This window comes from Belonocnema kinseyi, chromosome 8, assembly GCF_010883055.1.
Source record: "Belonocnema kinseyi isolate 2016_QV_RU_SX_M_011 chromosome 8, B_treatae_v1, whole genome shotgun sequence".
NCBI classification, from domain to species: domain Eukaryota; kingdom Metazoa; phylum Arthropoda; class Insecta; order Hymenoptera; family Cynipidae; genus Belonocnema; species Belonocnema kinseyi.
Genome location: NC_046664.1, coordinates 114,250,970 through 114,267,886, shown reverse-complemented (window position 1 = coordinate 114,267,886; position 16,917 = coordinate 114,250,970). Strand labels below are relative to the sequence as shown.

Genomic DNA, 16,917 nt, shown 5'->3' with positions numbered 1-16,917 from the left:
ACACTTCCACAATCCACTCACCTCAAATTTCACCACAATATCAGAAAAACTCAGCATCCACAATTCCCACTACTTTACACTTTCATGTCGGAAACGGAAGTCTTTAGAATGTATTTAATATCTAGTAAAAATTTGGATTGTCATTTTTAATCTACCAAAAAAAGTTTTTTCTATGTTTTGAAAATTTCCAAATTGTTGCAAAGCATTGAAAAGTATATAAATACTGTAAAAATCTTACCTTTATTATATTGCTCATCAATTTTCTGCACTGATGTATCAATTAGAAATTCTAAATAACCACTACGTCCCTCTTCTTGCTGAGCACGTAAAAAATGCTTATCTTCATATGCCATCGTATCAAAGGCTTCTTTATGTGAAAGATCAAATCGGTTTTCGAGTTCATCTTTAAAATCTATTTCTCTGAATTGTTGTTTAACACTTAACGTCGATCGATGGTTACTTTCCCGTACCTTCATCCACTTTCGATTAAACGTAATATCTATTTTATTGCGTCATATTTGCCCCTAATTGGAATACTTCCTTCGTTCCAAAATGCAAAACATTTTGCGATCGTATTTTTTTCACTTTCAGCTTTACATTGTTTAATGTTTTGCGGTGATGAATAAACATTTGCAAAACTTCTATTTTGGACGGTAATTTTCATCCGGAAAAATGTTCTTTCGTTTCTCCTATCAAATACATTTCTGCATCATCATTTTTGTCACACATTTTTGCCATAATGGCACAAGTTTTAACACTTATTTGCTTAACTTTTTTCCGTTAACGATGAGATTTGAAATATTAATATCTCGCTTGAATGAAAATCGGGACTCGACGTGAAAATTTCAACACCGTCTTAATACCGAAGTCTAGACTTGAGGCTGAAATATAACTCATTGCTAATGGAATAGAGCAGAAACAATTCTCTGCAGGAATGCAATAAGATTTAGGTAAGGTTCAGAAATAAGTATCTAAATATAATAGTTTCTGTAAATAGTTGTAAATAACTTTTATTAGTAAGCATAAGATTTTATGAAATATCAAGGCTTGTAGGGCCCTACAACAGTGGTCGGCAAACTTTTTGCTTAATTTTCAGGTATGATCAGGTTCCACCCGACTTAATTCTTTCTGCTATTACGTAGAAACTTGTACTAACTTTTCATTTACATTCAAAACTGTATTGTTTTTTTCTTTGCAAATATATAACTTTTAAGGTTACAGGATTCCCATGTTTTTAAGAAACTTTCCTTTTTATAGTTTTCTTCACTGAAATGCTAACTGAATGAATAGAACACAATAAGAAAATCAAAATCTTTTTCAATAAAAGTTAATTATTTTTATTGAAAAGTCTACTGTATATTATATTTATGCTTCAGACTTCACAGCTTTTGGTTAGAAATTCTACTATTTTGTTTAAGATTGAACTATTTTGTTGTAAATTCGATTTTTTTTATGTTGACAATTAATTTTTTGTACTTAAATCCGAGATTCTAGAACATTGGCCCACAGGTTTTCCCAGAGTTTACATGAGGGATTTAAAGTTTAAATGGCCTTAAATAATTATGGGTCGCCTAATAGTGGGTAGCTTAAATATTTTAATTTTTCTTTTGGGTCAAATGATTGAAAATCTTTTGAATTTGAGAAAAGTTTTAAGTAAAATTTTGTAAAACGTGTGTTTCAAACTGATTTGGGTATAATGAGCTACGAAACATAATACAGGGAAAGTGTATAAAATTGTAAAAAACTGATCTGAATATCCTAAAAAATAAAAAATAAGAATCTCAGGAATTTAAAAATTCTTAAAAACAAAATACACCCAACTCTCGCTTTCAGTCACCCCGGTTGGCTCCACTCAGTTTCTCAGGGGAGCAGGGCGAGAGCGGTTGCGACATTATATATATAGATATATATTTCAATTGGAAACAAATCATGCGACCCTCACTGTTTACGTTTCGATCCCCCCAAAATCAGTCCAAGGTTATTGGAATGAAACCCCCGACACTGGACTGAAATCGAGAGTTTGGTGTACATGCATTTTCAATAACAAAAAAGTTGATTTTCAACCAAAATGAATAATTTTCTTAAAAACAAATAAAATAAATTTTGAACAAAATAATGGCCTCATACATGAATTTTCAAGAAAAAAGATACATTTTTAAAAAAGAAGATTGATTTTCTATCGAAAAAGTAGACTTTTCAATAAAATACATAAATTTTCAAGCAAAAAGATCAATTTTCTACCAAAAAATACGAATTTTCAACAACAACAAAATTTGTTTTCAAGCAAAATGAATAATTTCCTTCCGAAAAAAACAAACAAATTTTCAACAAAATACTGGCCTCATACATAAATTTTCAACCAGAAAGATAAATTTTCCAAAAAGAAGATTAATTTTCTATCGAAAAAGTAGAATTTTCAATAAAATACATAAATTTGCAACCAAATAGTTTAATTTTCATCCACAAACATCAATTTTCTACTAAAAAGATGAATTTTCAACAAAATACATGAATTTTCAATCAAATAGTTAAATTTTCAACAACAAAATGAATTTTCAACTAAAATAAATCATTTTCTTTCGGAAAGAACAAATTTTTAACAAAATACTGGATTCATACATGAATTTTCAACCAAAAATATAAATTTTCAATAAAGAAAATTAATTTCCTATCGAAAAAGCTGCATTTTCAATAAAATACATAAATTTTCAACCAAATAACTAAACGTTATTTGCTAATACGAACGGCTCTAAGTGTCTTGAATATTTGACATTGCACGACGGATCTTATTTCGACTCTAATCTTAACTGTACGTAGTAATATATTTTAACGAGGATTTACTAAATAAGGTGCCTTTTACAAAAGATACTTTATTGAAATGAATCAAAGTAAGATCTATATCACATTCAATTTTATTAGACTATTTAACAGTTATTTATAGATATAGGAATGATGTGATCTAGTAATCAAAACTTAACAGTTTAGAAAAGGTAGATTCTTTTATGTCCATGCAAATTTTTATGCAGGCTCTCGTGGGTCTGTGGCTTCTTATGTCTCTTCTAACTAGGGTCTCATTCACGCATTTTAACCATTCTTTCCGCGGTCTGCCTTTGGCACACTGCTATTTACTTTAGGTTGATACACTTGTTTCGTTAGTCGTTTATTTGGCATTCTCTCAACATGCCCGAACCATCTTAACCGATTTCTTTACCATAATAATTTGTAATGTAATACAGCACTCTTCATAAAAATTATTTTTCAATTTTTCTCCGTGCATTGATAACTTTCAATAAATAATCCGTTTTCCGATCACTTTTGTATTTAAAAACTACTTCCATCTGTTTTGCAAATTTTTCGCGCTCTATTTGGCAGTGAATCTAAATTTACAAAATTCTTTTTAATTTTATTATCAATCATTCTGATGCTTATGTGAGCACTCACGCAGGAATTAAATTAATGATTTTTTCAATACATTTTTTTAATTGAATTTTGTCGAGTCCTATCCTAAAATATAAGTGTCACCGAGTGGAAGCAAAACTTTGGAGACAGGCTTTTAAGCATAATTAAGTAAATTTAGAACTAAAATATTGATCTCTATTCATAATTTTAGACCCCTCAAATTAATACTAATGATTCGTATAAACATAAATCATTCAACAAATTCTTTTTCAATAATTTTACCATTTTTGTGGGCGAATTCATATTTGAGGACATATTGCTGTGTGGAAAATTCGAGCTATAATTTAGTTTATCATGTCTAAATAAAATCAAATAAAGTGTTAAAACTTTTTTAAGAACTACTTTTATGCAAGGATTTTATCCTAGTATTAGTAAGCAAAACAGGTTCGCAGAAAATATTCCATAACTAATTATTAATATACTAATAACAAACAAGATTACTATGATTCCAATGTTGAATCGTACAGTTTAAACAATTTAAAGAAATAATTTGAGAGCCATTGAGTTTCAAATATTTGCTTTGAAGCATTATAAAGTTGAAAATAATTCATTTTTTAATGTCTAGTTCTTGCATGATTTTCTTTTCAAGGCAAATTTTCCTTTTCATGGAATGATTTAGAAACTCGATTGAAAAATTAAATATATACTGCAAAAATATTCAGTTTTTAATACTTTTTGTGAATTGTTCAATTGTGCAGAATTTCAATTCAAAGTTGTTATATAGTGAAATAATTAAATTTTTTTAATGTATCGGTGAATAAATGAAAGTTTTTAATTTTTACGTTTAGAATGCTGCACATTTTTAAGGACTATAATTCAATAATAATTGAATGATAATTTTGATGAATATAATCCATTTTAAGTTGTAAAATGAATTAATATTCAGGTTTAGATGCTAAGTAGAGGAATTTTTCAAATCGGTAAGCATAAAACTAAAACTTGTTCATTTCAATACCTTCCAAGTCTTCGAAGAAGTACAATTTTATGGCTTCCTTGTTTACAGTTTGCTTAATATCAAAGGCTTTGGATTGGGATTTATTCAATTATTTAAGTTTTAAATAAAAGAAGCAATTGGAAAAGCACGCTTTCAATTTTATATTCGACAATTTTGAATTTTTTAAATTTGTAAGGCCTAACGAAAATAGGAACCGAGAGGTCCTCGATTCGCTCCAGTTTAGTCGAAAGTGTCAATTTTTTTCAGATTTTGAATATAAAAAAATATCTAAGGTAATATCGAATATAACCGAGCGTTAATGGGTACTCTATTTGAGTGTTCCAAAACTTGACATTCGAATTTTTGTCTTGCTGCCGCCTAAAATTCTAAACGTTAATCGATTAACACAAAAACTAATCAATATGCTATACATTTTTATTAAATTTTGAAACAATTATTCATTGTAGTTATGGAAAAATATGATGGGGAATTCAGTATAGGCCTAAGGGTGTTCCGAAAAAAGACAAATTCGGATTTTTTTAATTAAACTAAAAAATCTTTTAAGGTACATAAAAATAGAAAATCTTTATTTTTTGTTTTGAAGAAAATTAATTAATATTTGAAGTATAATTATTTTTAATCGATACAATTTTGAAATATTTAGTAATAAAACTAAACGATTTTCAATGTTTCCGTATAAAATTGTGTTTTAAATGCTTTCATTTTAAATTTGTTTAATATTAAACTATTCTAGTTTCAAATAATTTAGTATTGACATTTTTTGGCGAAAAGCAATTTTTCAATTGAACATGATTTCATTTACATTTATGTGTTTCTAAACTTTTAAGAATAAAACGAAAAAATTAGAAAATTAGGAATAAAAAAAATCATCTCCGCGATTTATTAAATAAATAGATCAAATTAAAATAAATAATTTAGTAATTATTTTTTTAATTCTCATAAACCATGAAAATGAGTAAAACGGTCGAGGATTTAAATTTAATAACTTTTCGACAGTGAACCTTACATTATTTTAATTTAGAGTTATTTGTGTCGAAATCAAACACGACTTCTATTCGCTAAAATGTGACAAAAATCACAGCTCATAAAATTAATTTAAATAAATAACCAATATTATGGCTAGACAGAGTTCTATGGAACTACTAAAGCGACATATATCCTTCTGACTGAAAAATATTCTAGACTACATCAAATAAAAAACCCATATTTTTGTTTTATAAAAATTAATTTGCAATTTTTTTTCATTCATTACTTAAGGCCATGTGATGAGTATAACAGCTGATCAAGTCAGTCCTAAGATCAATATTTTTTCATCCATATCGAAAAATAAAAGTTTGAATAACGCGTAAATTTGTGTCGGGAAATGTTCTTAAATATTAAAGGATCGTTTGTGGCCTTGCAAAGAGTTGTTGGAAGAAAAAAGTTTATTTATGAAAATAATTATTATCGACGGACGCATTCAGTCTTTATAGCAGAAGTTTGACCTCTCACTTTCTCTGTCGGCAATCATGGAATCTGTTTTACCCACAGACCCGTAGAAGTTCGAAATTGTCTACTCGCTGCGCTAGTGCTGCTCTGAAACAGCTGATATGTATGTCAGACACGTGTCATTTAATGATTTCAATTTGTTTATTTGCATCAAAAGTGCAAACATTAGTTGTTGGATTATTTGTGTATAATGTTCGTGAGCGTTTTTTGTTGTTTTGCCCCAATTTGATCAATATAAACCTCATAACTAGCCCATTGACAACGTTGCAAATTGCTTGCAGGGTTTGACGATAGCACGGTCGGTATTTCTCCAAAATAGTAACTTTTTTGAGTATTCTAATTATTTAGGACCAGAGACATATTCTTGCATGCCTTCTATTTATCGTGCCAAATTTTTAACACGATATCTCATTCCGTGTGGACGTCAGTTGGGAAAGAAAATTTCCACTGGTATTTTCTTCAAAAAATTTTTTTTCTCAAAATTTCCACCGGAACAAAGCAGAGACGTGGACCTTATTACCTCTTTCATTTCCCAAACTTTCAGAGCGATACCTCATTTCGTTTAGACGTAAGTTGGGAAAGAAGAATTGAAGACCAGGTAAGGTCATGTGACCCTCTCGTCACATGGCCTTAATATGTCAAGTAATGCCGCCTATGCGTGAATGAGCCCACTCCAGCAAGGGTCTTTTGTCTACACACACACACACACACACATGTCAAAGTAAGGAAATTTAAAAACTTTTAATTTTTCAACTAGCGATTTGAAAATAGCATTATCAGCGTCTAAGAATTTTTCCGATTCCAATGATATATTACTTGCCTAAAAAATTTGAAAATTTGAAGAAGTTTAATATCAAGAAACTTCAGCTTCATAGTCAATGTAATACTAAATACTTCTTAATTTTTCAACCTTCATAGACAAATTACATGTCTTTGGAATCGGAAAAATACATAGATTCCAAATAGATTACTTTCAAATCACTGATTGCAAAATGAAGAATTTTTAATCTCAAATTTTTTTCCCATTTTCCAACAAAGGACCCCTAAGTAAAGGGATGGTTTGCCCAAGCTCGCAGATACCTAACCAGAAAGTAGATCGTTGGTCAGCCTGGTTAGAGTACCCCTGACTTGGTCAAGAGCGTGACGACCACTGGCCTAGGGGCCTATAGTTCAGCTTGGCAGTGCCGCAGCTATTTTTGCAAACTTAACCTGATCCGTTGTTAAAGCTTGAGGCTCGCCTGAGTTCACACCGGCCACCTCACAGTTTACTGAATTTATGCCATTGCCATAAATAAGTTAAAGAAGCACCAAGGAGCAAATTAAGAGACGAGTAGAGTCAGTAGACCCTGCGGTGGAGCCCTCAGATTGACTAAATGATGCAAACTCCAACCTTAATGATTTTTCATGTTTTTAATAGTCTTTTGCTCGTACAGATTATTATAAGTTTTCATTTCCTTCTTTAGAAAACTGGTCTTAGGTAATAAATAAATGTTTTGTAAAAATTGTAGTTGATAAAAAAAATATATTGAAATCCCGTTATAGGGTTTTGAATATTGCGATTTTACGGAGATTGAAAATGTTGTTTAAAACTTACATAACATTTTTAAAACAATCGTCCTAATTTTAGATCTCTCGTTTTTAATGGGTCTTTACGTTTCGGCACCCACAGAATTTGAAAATCATAAAATTTTTTCGGTGTCTATCTACGTATGGTTACCTGAATGTTGTAACCACGCTAACTTTTGAAGAATTTATCAAATCGAGTCAGCCTTTGATGCACTTCTTAAGGTTATCAAAATGAAGTTTAAGTTCGTTAAGTAGATATTTGCAACAAAAATTAAAAAATTTAGAGCATTTTCAAAATTTGAAATTTTTTCTTCTTTATCGCGGAAAGAAATACGTCCCAATATTTGCCAAGAATAATAGAGGTTTTTACCATTTTAAATAGTGAAATTGTGACACATGGAAGTTTGTAGCAAATTTTATTATTTTGTGCGTGGATTTTTGACATGATCGTAAAGCTTTTTATGTTGTCCTTAGCGGTAGTACTTACTGTACCAAATAATAATTTCAATCATTTTGAATAAGAGCCCCTACTCCTACTGATGGGTTCATCAACAGTGCAACATGGTAAATCCAATCTCTTCCGAGTAGTTGGTATGACGTCACTTTATACCTGCTAGTACCGTAAATAATAGGCTGACGCGCTACGTCACATAGTAAACCTAACTACTTTCAAGTAGCAAGTATGATGCTGCTAGATATCAGCAAATACCACAAAGAGTAGCTTTTCTTGATGTTCAACATGATAAATTTCGCCTGTTAAAACTAGTAAGTTATACCCCCGCAATATACCTACAACTTCCTTGACGCATCGTTTTCCAAACCAAGTCACATGGTAATATTAACTTTTTTGAATATGCATTAGTACATTGTAACCTAATTATAAATGCTACTCGAAAAAATATTTACCATTATGACACTGTATCCCAAATGGTAATTTCTACTTTTTTAAATATTAAAAACTATTATTTTAGAATGGTTATAATTATCATGCTGTGTACATTGGCGGAGAAAAATGTCAAATACCAAATTATTATTTATATTGTTTTATTTACCATTTAAATAATATGATATTTGCTTATACATCAACTTAAAAATTATATTAGCTAACGTTAAATACTGTATATACATGTAATCTTAACGCCTAAAGTCTTCGCACGAGATATTTCTGATATTTTCAAATTATATTATATCTATTTCTTCATAACGTAGTTACACCCATTAGCTACTCTTTGCATGTGCGTAATCGTGCCCTTTTTAAATTCTTCCCAAATTTAAGATTTCCATTCTTTATTACACTCGTCAAAGACTTTAAAAACTTGGTTATGCTCGTCGTGATGAACGTCTTTTAATTCTTCCGTTATAAGTATAACTTTGTGAACTTCATTCAAAATGCACTAACAAACTACAAAAAACTTAGGACCACTTTTAGACGGAATCATGACAACGACAAGCACCTTTACACATTGATTGTCGTATTTAATCCCATTAGTCATCGTTAAATATCCCTCTAATACAATAGTCGGTAAAATTGACCGAAAGGATTTGAAGAATGAAATCGATGGAATGACGTGTTTTTTTGGAGGGCCATTTAAAAAAAAAGCACATAGGTGGAAGCATTTTAGGCAAGTCGGTGATTTAATTTTAATTGATGCCTGATTGCTGTCGTATGACCAACATTTATTCTACAAATTACGACCACAGAAGAAACTTTACCCTCTCGATGCTTGCTTTCATACGAATAGATCCAATTGATCAGTTTCAAATTAGATTCCTATGATACGTTATCTTTTTTAATTTTGTAAATATTGAAGAACGAATCAATAAATTTGTAAATCCAAAAGGTTATATTATTTCAAGTAAGTTTAAATTGTTAAGATTGTAAATTGAAAGATTACATTCTTTTTAAATTAACAATTTTTAAATTAAAAGTTACATTATTTTAATGTAAGTTCGTTTCATATTAATAATTGTATAATTCTTATTTATAAATCAACTAAAGATAAAACTTAGGTACATAAAAATTCAACACTCATTTATAAATTAAAAATGTTTTAAATTGAAATGGTCCATAATTTGCACGTATTAAATAAAAGCTTTTAACGCTTCTCACTTAATCAGTTTCAAATTAAATACCTAAGATAGGTTATCATTTTTAATTCCGTAAATATTGAAGTATGAATCAGTAAATTTTTAAATATAAATAGTTATATTATTTTAAGCAATTTTATTTAAAAACATTCAAGAATAAATCATTAAATTTTAGAATCACATATTGTGAACCGAATTATTTCATAATTGAAAATGTCAACAATTGAAATTAGCATTAAAGAAAAGTTAATACCGTTGTTCTTTAATATTCCACAATATCATGTGGTATAAAAGCGGTACACTTTCCGGTATGAAAAATAAATCCACTGTCATTTCCCAGTTTTTCTCGGTCTGAAAACATGTCCGGTCATTTTCCGGTCCAACAGCTACACTGAAATTATTTAAATGTTTACATATTTTGACAACTTACATTATTTACTCGAAATCGAAAAAAGTTGCATATTTCGTATATCTTATTTTTATATCACTATTTGTAAAATATTTTTGGTTCACTTCGTAATTTTCCATGCTTAAGAATAAAATACCCTTGCTGAAAAGGGTCGTGTAAACCGGTGCGCCCGAATTGAGTCGCTGACCTGGGACCGGCCGCCGCGCTGGCGAAATTTCCTTCAAGTTTTCATCATAATGCTAATTGTCATGATGCTGATTGTTTAATTAGTAAGTAAAAATTTGTTTTTTCCTGGAATTTTATTAATAAAGAAAAATGACGTCATAAGATTGTAACTTACCTTTAGCTTAAAAAAGTGCCAATAATCTTCTTCGGCACAGAATCACAATTTTTCACAATTATTCTGGATACAAAAATAAAACGAGAAAATAGTCACAAGAAATTAATTAATTTGTGGTACGTATACATCAGTTCTTTACGTTTTCAACTGAGAGCGCTCGTTCGAGCTTGTCGTCGCTTTTGTAAATACAGTCGACGCTATTTACCTTGCCGCGGATGGGGCCGTAAGGGAGCTCGACCGAGAGTTAGGGGAAGCGGCAAGGTAATTATTGTCGATTGTAAAAATCCAAAAAGCAGCAGACAAATTTCGCTAGGGCGCTTTTTATTATGTGCGAAGAAGATGTAAATAGAATTGAAGTGGGACAGTGTGATAGCCTACTACTCTACTGTGCAGTGTACGCTACACACTCTGGCAGAAATTACTATATGGTACAGTCAACGTAAGTGGTGCGGCGTGTTAACTTTTACTATGTAGAATAGCACAAGCTCTTATTATACCTAATTATCAAATACTCTCTCAGCTATTCATTTATCCAATGAATTAAAATATAGATTACTGAAGTGATGACTCATAGCACTATGCATACTCAATCAAATTAATTTGCGAGTATAGCACAAAATATCTTTCACTACAAATAAGTATTGGCCTTGTAATGCAGTATTATTTCTTTGCCTAGATGACAATTAGTACTCTGTAAGATATCAACATCTACTCTCACTTCTAATATTTAATACAATCGCACATAAAATATTTTGCTGTTCATGACCAGGCAAAAATAATTACATCATCATAGAAGAAAATGCCTATGCACCTTTTTAATGATCATACTACTCTTGGTATATTCCACTTTGATATATATCGTAATTATTTTGATCATTTCAAAAAATGATAATTTTTACTATGCGAAAATAGCCATAAGTCCTAACCAAATATAATTTTTTGACAGGATTTCTTATTACTATTAATATTCACTGAGTTAATGCACGTGTTTCAATTGGACATGAATTATCGAGCGCGAAGCGCAATTTTCATAATGAGAATGTAATCGTCAATGTCTTAGGTGCTTTGAGAACCTTCTTTAAAAATAAATCGAAAAAATTTTCAGTTACAATTTATGGCTGTAATTCCTCAGAAGTTTAAATCACAGTTTTCGATTTATGTTTTGATATTTATGATATTTGAAAAAATTTAGTTAAAGTGTATGTATTAAACGTATCAAAACGACCTCGAAGCGCGAGAGCGTACCTGCGCGCCCAAACTTCGTACGAAGCGCCGCGCACGTAGCATCATGTGCCCCTAAGTATTTTTAATCGTATTTAAAAAAGAAAATATGAAAATCTAATAAAAAATTTAAAGTTAGCCTAATGTCTACAGATGCCATTTTTTAGCCCATTATGCACCAGTTTTGAAAATTCTTTATTAAGTCGACCGTTATTTAAATAGTCAAATATTGAATTAAGAGATCAAAATCATATACACGAATATGATTCTTTGTTCTATAATATTATAAAGACTAGCATACAAAATATTATTTGGGATTATAATTCAAAAATATCACATCCAGATGAGATAGTAGGGTGTACCAATTATAGAATACCCCATGTAATTTCCACCTCTTCTTCCTTCAGTCTTTTTTTGTTTCATAAATTTTCTCAAATACCTAACACTGTGCTTTACAGCTTCTCTTTTCTGGTTTAATTGCAGCTAAACACAAGCTCTGAGACATTATGCCATGGCAAAAATCTCATCAGATTTAGTACTATATCTCACTCATCCTAATAGACCTTTTAATCTTATATAATTCGGACCTTAGAAACCCTAGAATATGCATGTTAAATTCCTCACATGTAAAGCTGTTATATATTCAAGAGGAAAAGGTCCATTGTGTTAATTTGTGAATTATTTCATTAACTTTTAGCCTACTTAGAACACGGTGACTTTAATGTGTTCCTGGTAGACTGGCAGCCTTTAGCAGCAAGTACATTTTATCTTGGGCCAATGCGAAATACAGAAAAGGTTGGACAAGATGCAGGGCAGTTTATTGATTTTCTAATCCGAGTAACTGGACTCAATCCGCAATTTATTCACTTCATAGGTAAATATTCACAAAACAAAGAAAGATAGTTTATATAACGTTAGTAACTTTTTCATATGAGCTATTTGGTTAGGTCATTCGCTTGGAGCACATGTAGCAGGAAATGCAGGCAGTGCCACAAGATCAGGAAGAATTGGAAGAGTGACAGGGCTTGATCCTGCTCTTCCAGGATTCCATATATTCACCACGAAAAAGGAACGACTCGATCCGACTGATGCAAATTTCGTTGATGTTATTCATTCGTGCGGTGGAGTTCTAGGTTTTCTAAAACCATTGGGACATGTTGACTTCTATCCTAATGCTGGAACAGCAGTGCAGCCTGGTTGTTGTTGTGTTCCTGAAGTCATGGGTATGTGATCTCATTTCGGTAGTAAACGATTCCCAAGTTAGAAAAGTTTCATACATCTTGATAAACAAGAAATCATTTCCAAACAATTTATAATTATATTTTTGTTTGCAGAGGCTTGCAGTCATGGAAGGTCTTACGCGTACTACACTGAAAGCATTAACGCAAAAAATGGTCTACTGGCCACAAGATGCAGTTCTTGGGACCAGTATATTAATAGAAATTGTGATAATGAACATGCAGTACACATGGGAGAACACGTGGATCAATCTGCAGCAGGATCGTATTTTTTGAAAACAAGAGGTGAAGCACCTTTTGCTTATGTCGAAGACGTGGATAACAAATTGTAATCAGACAAAAATTAGAAAGCCAGTTTAGGCTTTAAGACTTAAAAAGAAGTCCAGTCGAAATCGAACGAAAAATATAAAAGTTTGTGTGTTGGAATGTAAATTTTATCTACGTTATATAACACATGTATTCGTTAGCTGCTCAGCGGATTAAGATATTATTTCAATCCAAAAACTCGAAGTTAAAATCAAATAATTATTAATAAATTTGGGTTATAGACCGTCTATTTACCTAATCCCTTATAAAATTTTAACATTGCTATAGGTCGAGAAATATACCATAACAGAATTATTTGTATATAAGCTTCACTTTCTTTTTATATAATTTATCAGGAATGATTTTGATTTTCTCATACAGTATTATCGCCTTTATAAAAATCCGATAAGGAAAATAGATATTAAAATTTATAACAGCTGGACGAGATATATCTAAGATTTTACAGGTTGATACCAGCTAATTTCTGGATTAATAAAGCCCAAATTTCAATCTTGATGGATATTAAAAGTTAATATCTAGATAACCGTAATTTCTAAGATCCCGGCAAGAAGATTTTAATAAAAAATAGTTTAAAATGACTGATTGTAAAGGGAAAGTAAACATTTTTCTTTTCTATTTGATACATCATTTTTCCAATAAGCATAGTTTTCTTGAAATTTAATTCTCATCTGTTCTCATAGCAACGACAACACTATTTGGAAGCCCGTAAAGCAAGATCTATTTCTGAGTACAGATCATAGGATATATTTCAAAATTCTTCTAGTATCTAAGAAGAAAATATTGTATTTATTGAACTCTTTCGCTAGAATATGAGTTTCCAATATAAACGCAAATTAATTCCAATTTAACTAAGAAAAAAATGTTCAAAAGAATAGAATAATGTGCAAAGACTGTAATACGCGTGTGGACAGAGACTTGGTACTCAGGCGATGTTTCCCCACTTGTATCACAATATACAGGCTACTTCCAAATGTCAAGATGATGCTCGAAGAAGTTTGTAACAATTATGGAGCTGTTTCATCGCTACCAAGTAGACCAGCTGAAAGCGATTAAAAATTGTTGTTTAAAGTGTATGTTTATAAATAATTAATTTTGCCAGATCAGGCATAGACAGAGAAGAATCTTAAGAAATAATGAAGAGTTTTATTTTAAGTGTAGAAAACTTGGTAGACTAAGACCATTTTTAGGAACCACACAAATCACTCACTCGTTTATATAGGCAGTGAGAGAGAATATGAGTAGAAGTCTCATTAACCTTTCCGCACATACGACAGAGGGGACTTTCTTCAAGCCCCATCTTATATCTGCCATACCAGAGGTTTCCATGTCCTATAAACATTTCTGTTAAGGGCATGTGATACTTCGTCGTGTGGTCAATCGGGTACAGTTCCCCCGGCTTTTTTCCCCACAAAAATCAACATTTTTAAAAAGTGAATTCGGAGATGCTATAAAATATCATAACGGACGTCCCCGGACTCTTTTTTGAGGGTTAATAACAAAAAAAATTTATTGTGCTAAATAAAAATTTTATGCATTATTTTGAGGTTACGTCGCTTTTCATTTCTGCCTTTCCGATAATGTGGAAATTATTAATGAAATAAACTTTTATGATTGTCTGCAAACAAGGTTAGTTCCGGGAGATTAGTTATTATGTTTATTTGTAAGTCCAAAGTTTTCAGCCAAAAATATTGTGTAGTTTGGAAGTAACGCTCGGGAGAATTGTAGCACACATAACCTCGAAATATACACACGTTGTTAGCAAAATCAATTTTTTTTTTTGAAAAATAAACACAAAAACAGTGTGCGGGAACGTCCGTTAACATGTGCGCTATCATTTCTCAAATTTTTAAGGCAAAATATTTCTTATTCTAGAAAAAAAGCCGGGGGAATCTAAAACTGGTAAAAAAGACAATTTTCTAAGTATCACATGCCCTTAAGACCTTGACTTTATTCATCCCGAGCTTGACTAATTCCTTTTCTCGGTGAGAGTTTAGCTTTGAGCCCAAGAGTGTTTTAGCCTCTATGCAGCCAGAGACCAAACGCCACTCATTCCGATGTTCCTTGGTCAGCCAAATGTTAATATCTTCAGTGAATAATCTACTGGAAATGCTTACAACTGGCTCGGGTCCAGTAAAATTTCCCCTTGCTGCTAGCTTTGCTAGCCTGTCCGATATCTCATTGACACTGATGTCACTGTGTCCAGGGATCCAGAGCAGGGTGACTCGGTTTTCTGTCCCTAGCTTATTGAGTGCCTCAAAGCACTCCCATACTAGTAGTGATGTGGTTCGTTGTTCCATTCAGGGCCATTATAGCAGCCCTGCTGTCTGAGCAGATACGAATGTTTCGTTTATTGCCATACCCCGTTGCCTTATAAGCGCACTGGAGCATGGCCATAATTTCATATTACAGAACTGAGGAGTAGGACCCATCGCAAATGTGAAGCCCATTCCGTTCCTTCTACGATATAAACCTGCTCCAGCGTTCTCCTTGTTCTTGGAGCCATATTTAAAATAGTTGTTTTTAGCAGTGGGCAGGTGTGCCTTACCGTTAATCCATTCCTCTGTCGTGGATAGGCTAACTCGGTACTTCTTATCGAAGTGGTAGCGACGAGTGGACATTTTGTCCCTGAGCATGCTCAGTGTCGGCTTCTTCGCGATCTTGATTGGTATCCGCATTACTGTCGAGATACTGCTATCGTTTACCATATTTAATCTCCAAGCCGCCTGCGAAGCCACGGCCTTTATGGTGAGACGGAGGGGCTCCAAACCTATAAGTGCCCCCAGAGCCATCGTGGGTGTCAACTTCGAGGCGCCAGTGATGCCTCTTAGAATCAGTCCCCTGATTCTTTCCAGTCGAGACTTCACAGTAGACAGTTCGACCCTGTTCCATCAGATCACCGCCGCATAAGTTAGTCTGGGCCGCAGGATCGCTGTGTAGATTCACATAAGTGTCTCCGGTTTCAAGCTCCAGCTTTTCCCTATGGCTCTCCTACAGAGCCAAAGAGTCGCTACTAGCTTCTTGCACTTGTTCTCCAAGTGCTCGTTCCATGACAGCTTCTTATCCAGAATTACTCCTAGATATTTGGCTTGCTCATGGTTCCCCACTGATACCTTCTGGTGAATACAACTGCATCCGTCTTACTCAGATTGACTTATAGTCCAGTTTTCTTACACCATGAATCTACTATTCTTCGTGCTTGCTGCATTACTCCGAAGATCGCATCCAGATGCTGGTCGCGCACGATAACCAGTGTATCGTCCGCATACCCTATAACTTAGTGGCCCTGACTCGTGAGTAGATGAAGCAGTTCATCCACTACCAGGCACCACAGCAAGGGACATGACCCAATGCCAGAATAGCCCTAGCAAGTCTCACAATCGGCCCTATGATGATCTCACGAGCCCTCTATAATAAAACTGGACATATGCCATTCGGACCAGGAGACTTGTAAAGACTGAAGGACTTCAGGGCCCACCTGGCCCTGGCTGGGGTAACAATCTTGTTGGCCAGCCGCCGTTTCGGGCGCAGTTGGTCCGCAGGCGACTTTGATTGCCTCAGAGGTGTTGTTTCCCCTTCTCGTAACTTTGTGAAGCCCGGAAAATGTGCCTTGATCAGGTGAGCCAAGGTATCCCCGCCAGACTCTGAGTATCCCCTGTCGGGCAATTTCAGAGTGCCGAGAATAGCATCCTATATTCATCCCTCATCGTTTTTAATGAAGTCCATAGTTCCTTCGTTGGGCCAGAACTGGCACGTCTCAATCTCTCTCTGGTTTTTTTAGAAGTTTAAAATTGGAATGAATATAACATATCTCGTAAATGTAATGAGA

At 32.8% G+C, this 16,917-nt stretch overlaps 2 protein-coding genes across 2 annotated transcripts in view; one reads left to right on the top strand and one right to left on the bottom strand.

The window, feature by feature from the left end:
- The window catches only part of LOC117177986 (inactive pancreatic lipase-related protein 1-like), a 111,966-nt gene extending 98,386 nt beyond the window's left edge, over nt 1-13,580 (top strand). The window contains exons 5-7 of the mRNA XM_033369148.1: nt 12,224-12,400; nt 12,474-12,749; nt 12,861-13,580. Of these exons, the coding sequence (XP_033225039.1) occupies nt 12,224-12,400; nt 12,474-12,749; nt 12,861-13,096 (689 nt within the window). The 3' untranslated portion in view covers nt 13,097-13,580. The remainder of the gene's footprint in view (nt 1-12,223; nt 12,401-12,473; nt 12,750-12,860) is intronic.
- The window catches only part of LOC117177987 (5'-AMP-activated protein kinase subunit beta-2), a 314,314-nt gene that overhangs the window by 75,939 nt on the left and 221,458 nt on the right, over nt 1-16,917 (bottom strand). The window lies entirely within an intron of this gene.